Here is a 13053-nt window from a genome sequence, read left to right as displayed (position 1 = left end):
AATACCATTTGACCCGGGAATCCCACTCCTTGGAATTTACCCAAAGAATACAACTTCTCAGATTCAAAAAGACATATGCACCCTATGTTTGTTGCAGCACTATGTACAATAGCCAAGATATGGATGGGAGCACCCTAAGTGTCCATCAGTAGATGAATGGATAAAGAAGAGGTGGTACATATACACAATGGAATACTATTCAGCCATAAGGAAGAAACAAATCCTACTACTGGCAACAACATGGATGTAGCTAGAGGATATTATGCTCTGCTTAGTGAAATAAGCCAGGCAGAGAAAGACAAGTGCCAAATGATTTCCCTCATTTGTGGAGTATAACAACAGAGCAAAACTGAAGGAACAACACCGCAGCAGACTCACAGATTCCAAGAAGGGACTAGTGGTTATCAAAGGGAGGGGTGTGAGAGGATGGGTGGGGAGGGAGGAAGAAGGGGATTGAGGGGTATTATGTTTACTACACATGGTGTGGGGGATCACGGGGAAGACAATGTAGCACAGAATCTGTGGCCTCTTACTACACTGATGGTCAGTGACTGCATTGGGGTATGGGTGGGGACTTGATAATATGGGTAAATGTAGTAACCACATTGTTTTTCATGTGAAACCTTCATAAGAGTATATATCAATAATACCTTAATAAAAATTAAAAAAAGAAAAAAGAAGCCACCCTTTTATGAAGTACTTGTGTGGGACCTCTACATATAAATGACATTTCTGGAATGGGGGCAGTTTAACTTCTTGTGCTCTCTCTTTGACTTTCAAAATCTTTAACTTACAGCAAATTAATTTTTCTAAGGCTTTTAATTTTTTTCAGGCTTCTCATGTTAAACTTAAGTATATTTTTAATATTGGTAAACAACACTATTGTATGTCCATAGCTCCTTTATCATATATTAATTGATCATATATGCTTGGGTTTATATCTGGGCTCTCTAGTCTGTTCCATTGGTCTATGGGTCTGTTCTTGTACCAGTACCAAATTGTCCTGATTACTGTGGCTTTGTAGTAGAGCTTGAATTTGGGAAACGTAATCCCCCTGCTTTATTCTTCCTTCTCAGGATTGCTTTGGCTATTTGGGGTCTTTTGTGGTTCCATATGAATTTTAGAAGTATTTGTTCCAGTTTGTTGAGGAATGCTGTTGGCATTTTGATAGGGATTGCACTGAATCTGTAGATTGCTTTAGGCAGGATGGCCATTTTGACAATATTAATTCTTCCTATCCATGAGCATGGGATGTGTTTCCATTTATTGGTATCTTCTTTAATTTGTCTCATGAGTGTCTTGTAGTTTTCAGAGTATAGGTCTTTCACCTCCTTGGTTAGGATTATTCCTAGGTATTTTATTTCTTTCTGATGCACTTGTGAATGGAATTGTCTTCCTGAGTTCTCTTTCTGCTCGTTCATTGTTAGTGTATAGGAATGTGACAGATTTCATTTCTGTGTATTAATTTTGTATCCCACAACTGTGCTCAATTCAGATAGATATTAGATCTAGTAGTTTTAGAGTGGATTCTTTAGCGTTTTTTTATGTATAATATCATGTCATCTGCAAGAGACAGTTTGACTTCTTCTTTTCCAGTCTAGATGTCTTTTATTTCTTTGTGTTGTCTGATTGCCATGGCTAGGACCTCCAGAACTATGTAGAATAGAAGTGGGTAGAGTGGGCATCCTTGTCTTGTTCCTGATCTTAAAGGAAAACCTTTCAGGTTCTCTCTCTTAAGTATAATGTTGGCTGTGGGTTTGTCATATATGACCTTTATTATGTTGAGGTACTTGTCCTCTATCCCCATTTTGTTGAGAATTTTTATCATGAATGGATGTTGCCTATGTTTTTTCCAAGAGTTTTATAGTTTCACCAGCTATTTTCATTTGCCCCATTTTTTTATTGCTTCCCTCCTCTGTGTGTGTGTGTGTGTGTGTGTGTGTGTGTGTGTGTGTGTGTGTGTGTGTATGGTTGTGCATATACATGTCTGTGTGGACACATGCATTCATTTCTCTTAGGTAGCCTTCTAAGATTGAAATCGCTGGTCATGTGGTATGTTTTTGTTAACTTTTTTACCCTGATGAACTCTTTTCAAAGTAACTTACGTAGTATTATGTTCCAGCCACCAATGTATGAGGGTTCCAGTTTTTCCACATCTCCTACTGTACTTACAGTCTTTCTGACAAGGCCATGCTAGTGGGTATAAGGTAGTGTCGCATTGTAGATTTAATTTACATTTCTCTAGTACTAGTGATATTGAGCATGCCATCCTACGCTGTTGGTCATTTGTATGTCTTTGGAGAAATGTCTGTTCAAATATTTTACAGGGACATGACACACCCCTTTTGGGTCATCTGTCTTGTGTTGTAGGTCAGATATTATGAATGCAAGTCTTTTATCAGACGGATCTTGCTTTTTTCACCCAGCCTGATACCCCTGTTATTTGAGTGTGAGTGTTTAGTCACACTTTATTTCTTTGCTTTGTAATCTTGTAGAATTTCTGGTGCCTATCAATTTTGGATTCTGATTCCCCCTACCCACTGGGTTGTTCTTGTTTGATAATTTGCCTCCAGTAAATTTGTGATGTCTGTCTCTACTGCAGTGTGCAGTCACTGATGTCTGTGCTCATTTAAAAAAATTTTAAATCTTCTTATCTTCTGTTGCTTCTATCTGTATTACTTATTAGCATTTAGCCAAAAACTGGACAGAGATTTTGTTCAAACCCTATCACTCAGGCCTTCTACTCTGCTGATGGATCTGTGTGTGGGTGGGCAAGTTACCTTCAATGTTCAGGTAATTTTCAACTCTGCCCTAGTTTTTGCTTTCTAATGGGCTTTTTTGCGTCTCCTTTGTGCATATGTGCAGGCTTCAGCAGCCAAGGGTGTGTGGGTGGCTTGGACCAGCTTCAGTTTCTAGTCTGCATGCCTCTGTTAAATGTGGATTGTATAAAGCCCTTATCAAATCCCCATAGCTGTGTTAACCTCCACAACTTCCAGTTAAGTACCCAGCTGCTTTCTCTCTTGCTTTCCCCAAACAGGACTGCGGGCTCAGACTCTGGTCGTTTCCCCTTGAGATTGTTACTTCAACTTAAAATGCAATCAAGTCAAGTGGGTCCCTTCTGCCAATGGCCATAAGCCCAGGCACAGGATCTGGGAGCACACCACCACAGGCTCACCACGTTCTTACAGTGAAGTTCTGTAGTTTTCTTAGTTATGGGCTTCAGTTGATTTCAGAGTGCTGAAAAAGTTTATTTTTTTTTAACAGTTTTATCCGGGTTTATAGTTGCATTTTTTAAAAAGGTGAGGTGATTTGTCAGTCTCCTAGACTCATTTCGAATCACAGTGCAACCAAAGCAGTTGAATAAGAATGGACCTAGAGAGGACTTGTAAATTTCTCAAAGCTACCAGAATGCTAGAGTTTCATATGTAACCTATACCTCTTAAATAGATTACTTCTGGTAACTGATAACTGTTTTATTTTCAGATATTCTGTGTACTCATACTCATTTTAAAATAAATCCTAAGTTATTTAAATCTAGGTAGTTATGAGCATATTGCCTCATGTAAGTATGGGGTATTTTAATAAAATATGTTGGAATGTAGACTTAATCTTTGGATTGAAAGAAAAACACTGAGTTGCAGACAGAGAAATTTGAAGAGTTGATAGATTTGAAAGAAAGGATTTTGTCTCTGAGGATTCTCCCTGGCCTCCCTTCTGTCACACTCCCTTGAGTCCCCTTTCTTTTAGTCAAGAATGTGATCCCCTCCATTTACAACAGGAACTTAATTTAGTTATAATAAACACTTTTCTCTTTTCAATATTGCACCCTATGGTGACATAATGGGTAATCTTTTATGAACTTGAGAACACATTTCATGGGGAAGAAAAGTAAACAAATGACCAAGCCACCAGAGGAGCATGAGAGGGGAGCTGTAAAGCTGGGTTTGGGGAGCTTCATAGGAATCTCCTGCAGCTCTGAAAGCAGGTGTTTGACTCATACCCAGGAAAACCTGGAACCTGAGAGTGTGAATAAGTTGCTTTGGCTGATGAGGGGAGAATTGCTAATGTGTTGAGACTGTTCTGTGCTCAGCATTTGTTTTAACAAAAACTGCTGGGGTGCTTATGAAGGACAAGATGACCATCAAGCATGAGAGCGAGCTTTTCTGGGGGAATCTATTTGGTACCATACAAAAGGCCTCTTAGAGGTGTAAAGAGTCTTCACAAGAGGACAGTCCAAAGTGCATCTCCAGCTTCCTTTAGACCTAAGGACAAAGAAAGGCCAGCTGAGTGTATTACATTGACTCAGGTCAAGGGAGCTGTAGGTGAGAACAGCAGTGGGTACAGAAGTGCCCCTGAGAAAAAGAATCAGTTTTAAAATAATTGCCAGATTCAAACTGCTCAAATCAGAACAGTATCAGCCAGATAAGAACTCTACTGCCCCTACAGTTATCCTAGCTGGGGGAGGAGGGATGCAATTTGGAAAGAAAGAAAAGGCCATTCCTGAGCCTGGCCTAGCTGATTAACTCTGACCCCGGCATTTTTGTACTTACATGGGCTAGACATTCTGTTTCAGTGCTTTGTAAGTTAAAACAGATCTATGGACTTTTTATTACTTCAGAATAAGGTTTTCCTTTTTCTCTGTGGGTGGAAGAAAAATAGCTGGATATTTAAAAGTGTAGTAGGAGGTGATGTTGCCTGCTGATTATATCCCATGAGTGAAAAATAGTGGTTATGTATATTAACAGGTTTTTGTTGGAACATATTTTTTATTGGGACGTGTGTGTGCATATATATAACTATCTGCATTTATACTAAGTTTATTTGGTCACAAATTTTATGTGGCCAAATGTGTTGATAATTTTCTTTTATAACTTCTGCTTTTGTTTGAAAAATCTTTCCACATTAAATAATACCACTTAGCTTGTTTTTCTAAAATATGTAATGGTTGAATGTTTTCATGAAAAGCCTAAACACTTTCTGATCTGGACCTCATTTTGGTATATGTGTTATGAGATGTGTAAAGTTCACAAATTGGTATTTCCCAAAACATTGATTTAATAATCACCTTTACATTTAAGAGTTATATATTATACTCTATTACCTAATGAAAAAAATTCATTTATGGTAATTTTCTTTTGTTAGTATTTACTACTTAGCAAGCACAAGCCAGGTTGGGTACTCCTGGGATTGGATTTTAAGGGACTTAAGTGGGATGGAGTATAGGACTGGATAGGCAAGAATTCTTTGATGTGGAAGCTTTCTGTGGGGAGACAGGGTTTATCACTCAAGCAAGAACTCCAGGAGGTGGAGGAAATTTGCTGTTAGGCTCTGTATTAGAACTCGGGAGATGGCAATGTACAATGCCAAGTTAAGTGGAAATGCATCCACTGTCCTGCAATTCAGTTTGATACACTTAACTACTGAAACTTAGCATAGACCCCATAAGGTTAAGGGGCTCAGTCCCACAGCACCACCCCCACTTGAAAATACCAGGCCCAGCTACCAAGTCCCCAGGCTACTTGCTCTTCTGTCTGACTTGGCTACAAGTTTGGGGATTTCCATGACCATCCTTCAGGTTTGATAATTCACTAGAATGACTCAGGAAGATGCTATATTTAGGGTTACTGATTTACTTCAAAAGGATGTAAAGGGACAACCAGATGAAGATATACATAGGCAGCAAGGTCTGGGCAAGGTCTACATGCCTTCCCCAAGCATATCACCCTCTCAGTTCATAGATGTGTTCCCCAACCCAGAAGCTCTCTGAGCCTCATTTCAGAGTCTGTTTGTTAATGGGGTTTCATTATGCAAGCATGATTGATTAAATCATGGGCCATATGACAACTCAATTTCCAATCTCCCTCCCTTAAACATTATGGGAGGCAAGAATTCTTTTTAATTTGGCATAGTGATTACAGATAAACCTCAAAATGTAGAGGTAAATACTGCCAAGAGAATATTGCAAAGGAATAATAAGGAGGGGACTGTGGAGCTGTAATGATTATTGGAATATATTTTATAAAGATGCTAGAGTACTGGTGCAAGAAGCAAACCCCGTAGAAAACCCAGAAACAAAAAACATACCAGAGAATTTAAAGTTCGTAAAGTAACTTACACTAGGTGAGAAAACTTAATTTAGGACAAGTGAATAACCATTTTTTAAAAAGTTCTTAAGTGATGTATAACATACTCCAAAATAAATCTTGGATTGAATGAAGATTTAATTGGGGGGAAATAAAAGTAAAGAAAGTGTAAATCTAAGGCTGGACCAAAGGGGAAGGTTATTAGAGATTTTACTAGAGAATGTTAATTCTTTTCTCATCAGTCTGCAGTTGATGACACACACTGCCACAGTCTTTGAAACCAAGAAAACTGCCTTCTATTATTGTATCCTTGGAGACCTCCTGGGGCCCAGTGTAATTTAGAAGAGGAGTAAACTGAGGGATAAGGAGATTTAGAGCTTTTTAGGGGAGTTTTGTGGGGAGGAGATGGCTTTTCTATATGGACTAGTCTGCCTTCCACCAATTTCCTGACTCAGCCACCTTTCACTGCCATTGAAGGGAACCCAACGCAGCTCTCAGGCACTGGCTGAGATTTGCCAGGCTTGGGCCCCACACGTGCTCTCTCAGCACTCTCAGCAGATGGCTCTGAGTTCCCTGCATTGTGATGCGGTCTGGCGGGGTGCATTGCTAGGCTACAGTTTACTGTTCTAACTGCTGGTTGGGTGGTGGGCTGTTGAGACCAGGGTTGGCTTATACAGCTCTAATGCTGTGTAGCGGATGGCAGCTGGGGAGCTGAGGACTCCTTAAGCCTGAGGCTCAGGCATGATGAAGCAGATTTTTGACTTCCAGGATAGGAAGGGTAGGTTGCCTAGAGGTGCCTTCGGTGTCCTGCGGAGGATAGGCACCGTGGCCGTGAATGTGGAGGAATCCTGGTACCAAATCCGAAGCAAAGATCTTGGAAAGCTCCACAGGGCTGCCAGCATGGGCGAAGTAGCCAGAGTAGAGCATATTCTATCTCTGGGGAAAAATGACTTGAATGACAAGGATAAAATGAATAGATAAGAGGGACTAGGAGGAGGTGGGCAGACACGGGAAAGTGGCACCTTCCCTGGCTCACCTAGGGAGCTGAGCCTGCCTTGTGCCAAGGCTCCGCAGCACCTGAGTCCTGGAAGTCTGATGAGGGGTCCGGCGCCCAGGCCCATTTTCTGAGCAGCAGAGCCAGGCCTACTCATAATTTCCCTTACAGAGCACTTGACTGACAGTTTTGCAGTGATTTAACTAAACATCAGTAGTAATAGAAAAATGAAGTATAGACAGCATTTTATTTTTAATGTACACATTTTCATACCATAATATTAGATACTACAGAAAAGTGCATAATGGCATAAAAGTGCCTAACAAAAAGAAATACTGCGTAAAAGTGCATAATGAGCAAAAAAAAAAGTTCTGTGATCAACTGGTAAAAATTCTTTGGGTAAAATCCAATATCCACTTTATATTGGTGGATCCACAGTATATGTTATTTACTGATAGACCTTGGAAAGGAATTTTGAAGTGGGAAAATGTTTCTAGAGTAAGAAGATTCATTTCCTCAAAATGTGTGCTTTATCAATTTCACATAAACCAAATAAAAAATAACCATGGTTTTAAAAATTGGGGGTGACATATGCTGTCCCTCTTTTATTACTGTGGTGAAATTTAGAAAACTCTTGGATATTAGACAAAGATTTGCCCTTCTAGATATCACAATGTGCTGTAAATTTCCACAGTGTTCCAATACTAAGAGCTGAAAGACAGTTATAAATGAATGGAACAGAATGGAAAATGACCAAATTCCCAAATATATGTAAGATTTCAGAACTTGATTCTGATAACATTTCATATCAGTAGGAAGAGGTGTATTATTCATAAATGGTAGAGAAATACCTGCTATTTGGAGAAGAATAGCTAGATTTTTATCCCACAAAAATAAGTTTCAGATGGAATTTGCATTACCAGTGTATTTTTCTTTCCATTTAAAAAAAATCTGAGTTCTACAATGAACATGTATAAAAATTGTAGTGGAAGTTTATTAATGAAATAATTCTGTGGGAAAGAAGAAGTATGACTTGCATAGATGAAAATAACTCCCTACTTAAAAAAAATTTTTTTGAAGATTGATAATCTTCTGACAATTTTTATCCTGTTCAGAAGTAAAGGGAATCTTTTTATCTGTGCCTGTAGATTTAATGTATATGTTTAATTATACACATTTCTTATCACATGTAGCCTTATTACATATATGTAAACGATGATAGACCAATTAGTTGCATCCTTGTGAAAATAAAAAATATATAGCAAGTACAAAGGATGTTACTATTGCAAAAGTTAATAAAATTTTGGGTACGTCCTTATGAAAACAAAATAAAAAATAGCAAATATTACTATTGCAAAAGTATTGCCTTTCTGAAAGTAGTCTTTAAAGATACCAAACTCTCCAACTGCATCCATTTTTCCAGTCCATTAATTCATCAGGTATAACCTGAATGCCTGTTACACAGCAAACATTCTACTTGGGATTCTTTCATTCTTCAAGACTTCATGTTGCCCAGGATGAGCAAGATGAGAAATTTTAAATTGAAGTGTTAGGATCCAATCTCAACTGAAGCTTTTCCTCCTCCCTTTCAAACAAAAGCAGTTCTGTTGGTACAAAATTGTAAAAGATAACCTTTACCTGTCTTCTTTAAAGTTTATAATAGTATTCAGCACTAAATTGATCATTGGAAATACCTGAGTTTCATACAACCTATAAATCTAGGTATTAAATAAAATCAGTTATCCCTGTCACTTGCATCCTGAGTCTCCTTTAGCTTGAAGTTTCATGAAAATTAAAATAAGAATTACTTTTAAAAAGTTCTGTTTCTATAGTACTCTTCATGTAAGTGTAGATTAAAGATAAAAAAAAAAAAGAAAGAAAGAAAGAAAAGGGGGATTACTCCTTGATAGGATTAAACTATTGGTAAATCAAAGATCAACGCATGCTTTAAATATCCTTAATGTTGATCACTTAAAGGGTGTCAGATGATCAGCTATGGAGGTACTCTTTTCTGATAATATTCCTTTCTCTTAATAAAAAAAAAAAAAAGTCCCTGTGTGCTGACCTCCAATGAGTTCTGCACAGTGGTATAGAGGGCATGTCAAAGTGTGGGCAAAGGGTTTGTTTGTTTCTATGCAGAAGATCAAGGCCTAGCTTGGATACCCAGAAAATGAACTAAGATATGATATGAGGAGGAGCTTCTGGCATCAGCACTCTCTGGAGGACTCGTGCCGGGGGATGATCATCAAAAAGCCTCCCCAGGGATCCGGGCGATGCTGCGCTTGTGGCTGCATCCAGCCCACCGTCTCCTGGACTTGCCATAGGAATGAGGAGGGAGATGTCTAGGCTGGCATGTGCATACAGTGAGACAACGAATTTGACCGGATCTGTACTGTTGGAACTCAACCAGGAGTTGGGAGGGGTGCAAGTTGTAGCACTCCAAAATCTTATGACTATAGACTATCTACGGTTAAAAGAACATATGGGAGGTGAACAGATCCCAGAAACGGGCTGCTTTAATTTGTCTGATTTTTCTCAGACTGTTCAAGTACAGTTGGACAATATCCATCATATCATAGACAAATTTTCACAAATGCCTAGGGTGCCTAAATGGTTTTCTTGGCTTCACTAGAGATGGATGGTAATTATAGATTTGCTTTGTTTATGTCACCGTATTCCTATTATGTTAATATGTGTGTGCAAATTAGTTAGTAGTTTAAAACCTATACATACTTAAGGTACTCTACAAGAAGATATGTCAAAGAAATAATCAATCCTCTCATGTTTTCTTCCATATGCTACCTCTCTAGCTTTTCTTCTTCCTTACCAATTACAACCCTTAAATAGAATTCGTGCCTCATATCGAAGTTACCGAGTATCATAATTCCTCCAGGTGGTAAAGATACCTCAAGACAAGTGCTGGGCATAGAAGCCACAGGGCATAAATCTGCAAAGAAGTAAAAAGCTAACCTTTTCAAACAATATGGCTTCTCTCTCATTTACCAACTTTACATTTCCCTGTATGGCCCCGGAAGATGACTGGTTAGCCAGAGACGGGTAAGATTCCTCAAGGGAGGAACAACCTAAGACAGGCACAGTCGCAGGGGGCCATCAGGTGAGAATTTGGGGATCAACAGAGGTGAGGCTTAGAACCTCATCCCCCCTGCTTTGAGAGAAATCTTATGCATCCGTGGATAGTTTATTGCCCTTGTCTAGCTTGGATTAACACATAGTCTACAGGCACACACCTTATCATCTACAATTGCTCTCTTACAACACTAAACTATGTTTTCTACCTTTATCTTGCATCTACCTACCATTTCAGCATTTTATTAAAAATAAGAAAAATAATAATAATAAAGGGAGAAATGTGGGATCAACATATAAATCAAGTATAAAAATCAAACGAATATTCATATTTGACCTGATTGTTTATAGTTCATAATGCGTGATCAAAACCGAAAGTTTCTGTGATGAATGCCCTTGTACTGTTCACCATGTAAGAATTTATTCACTATGTAAGAATTCGTTCACCATGTAAGAACTTGTTCATTATGCTTCAGAAGATTGGAGACTGATGAGAGTTAGGCTTGAGATGGATTAATGATTGTACATGGAGCATTGACCCCCCTATACTGAATTTTATTGTTGTTAACAACCATTTGATCAATAAATATGAGAGATGCCCTCTCAAAAAAAAAAAACTGAAAAAAAAAGTTCTGTTTCTGTTTTGACAATTCAGAACAGAACCGTTATCCCATAATGCTTTTAAGAACTAAAGTATACTTAAATGTAAGCATGTGAACTGCAGTAGATGTGTTGTAATTACTATTATTTCATTTAACAAAAGTCCCAGTGGATTTGTCTGATGCACTATTTTATGCACCAATAAGAAATTTTTTAAATGCTGCCAATTATAGTTGTTAGACATTATGAATTATAATTGCATTCCAATGTGAGATGTTAAAATGTGAGAAAATGAGAATCTTGAAATCATTAAAATATGGTGTTCTCTAATCCTTTAAAACTTATTTGCAAAGTGTAGGTATACTTATATCATTTTACTAAATAAAATTGCCTTCATAATGTAGTAGTTATAGTAATAATTATAATAGTAATATAACAATTGCTGACCTGCTGTTTGTGCTAGGAACTGTTCTAAAACACTTAGCATAGATTCCCATTTAAACACAACAGTAGTATCCTGTGAGATAACTTATTTTTATCTCCGTGATGTAGATGAGAAAATTGAGGCCCAGAAAGGCCAAGTGATTGCTCAAGTAGGGTTCAAACCCAAAGTGAGCTGAATCCCAAGGTCATGCTCTTTCTATTCAGGTAGACTGCACTTTCATTAATGTGGTAAGTAATAAGGCTGATAAATACTGTACCTCTTCCAGACAAAAGTAAATATTTTTTTTGCAGCATATGAATAATGAAAAAGTAAATATTTATTTTGAAGCATATGAAAAAAATAATTACATGAATAATTGTATGCTTTGAGGGAGTGCATTATAATTTTCTAACAAGTTTTCTTACTTTCCTAGGACTGTACTACGTTTGGCCTGCGCCAATGGCCATGTAGAAGCAGTCACTCTCCTAGTAAAGAGAAAATGTGAGCTTAACCTGTGTGACAATGAAGAGAGGACACTTCTGATAAAGGTATGTAGCAGCCATCTATGCCAGCCTGAGATGGTTTTGATGTAATAGCTGAGAAGAGAAATGAATTTATCTCATTTAAGCATATCTCACTGGTGAAACCTTATAGACTTTCTGGTTTGAAATCCTAGTTATAGTCTGTTTCTTGGTATAATACCAACAGGCCATACAATGCCAACAAGAGGACTGCACACTTATTCTTCTGGAATATGGTGCCAATCCATATGTCGGGGACATCTCTGGCAACAGTGCTCTCCACTGTGCAGTTTGTAGCTCGCGTATAACAATAGCGGCACAGCTACTTTTATACAATGTAGACATCGAGGCAAGAAACAAGGTATGTGTCAACCAACTTTATCTACAAAGATTTGAAATAACATGTTTTTAATTTCTTTAGTAGCCATAGATAATATAAAATTCTTTCATATATACATCTATATGTATGTGTATGTATATGTTGACACATACATATACTACATACTGTACATCAGGTCCTGTCACCATACAAACAACTCCAAAGCCAAGTCAGGGAGGGCTAGAGAAAGGTGGTGCCCATACACAGGGCAGAACAGTCTCTTGGCCACCCTGCTGCCCCCCAGGGGGAGGACCTTCCCATGAGTGCCTGGGAGGGGGTGGTAAGCTCAGAGCCCGGAAAGGACTGGAAGCTGAGAGGGTGTGTGAGGTGATGGTGGAGGCTGGCTGCTCTGCAGGGCCTTAGGAAATGGGTGCTGCTGGGGATGAGTGGAAGAGGTGGAGAACTGGTACACGGCCAGAGGGGCTGGGTGAGTGCATGTGGGAGGGGGAAGCAGCAGACCACAGGCCCTGAGCACTCTAGGACCCCAGGGCTCTGAAGATCAGGGAGAGGGATTTGGGTCATGTCTTGACATCAGTAGGGCCATTCCCTTGTGCTGGCGACCTCTCTGCCAGCCATGTACCACTTTAGGGTTTCTCACGTCAGAGAGTAGCTCCTGCCCAGCCTCACGTATCTCTTCGCCAGCTTGTTGCTGTACTTGAGGAGCAGGTGATGTTGAAGCTGGTCTGCCGGTTCTTTATTCTGTACATATAGTTCCTCCTATGCTGCAGCCCTGACAGGTTGATACAGCTAGGGTCAATTTTACATATGAGGAAACTCAAGCATTTCCTGACTGAAAATGTTTTGAGATAACTTAATTATCTAATATTCCAGTTAAAATAATATCTCTTCTAAGGAAGTATTAGAGTACAGTTTTCTTGCATGCATTTATGGCAAATATTTGTGAAAACACCGAATTTGTTAAAGTACAGCTTTTCTTTAAAATATTTTTTCCCCATCCCAAGTTT

At 38.7% G+C, this 13053-nt stretch overlaps 1 protein-coding gene across 3 annotated transcripts in view; it reads left to right on the top strand.

Moving 5' to 3' along the window:
* The window catches only part of LOC140846694 (B-cell lymphoma 3 protein homolog), an 84235-nt gene that overhangs the window by 14869 nt on the left and 56313 nt on the right, over nucleotides 1-13053 (top strand). For all 3 annotated transcript variants that reach the window (XM_073224224.1, XM_073224226.1, XM_073224225.1), the window contains exons 2-3: nucleotides 11622-11736; nucleotides 11897-12070. In XM_073224224.1, the coding sequence (XP_073080325.1) occupies nucleotides 11622-11736; nucleotides 11897-12070 (289 nt within the window). The remainder of the gene's footprint in view (nucleotides 1-11621; nucleotides 11737-11896; nucleotides 12071-13053) is intronic.

Source organism: Manis javanica, chromosome 16, assembly GCF_040802235.1.
Source record: "Manis javanica isolate MJ-LG chromosome 16, MJ_LKY, whole genome shotgun sequence".
Taxonomy (NCBI): domain Eukaryota; kingdom Metazoa; phylum Chordata; class Mammalia; order Pholidota; family Manidae; genus Manis; species Manis javanica.
The sequence above is the reverse complement of the archived record's forward strand: the minus strand, read 5'-3'. Positions and strand labels throughout refer to the sequence as shown.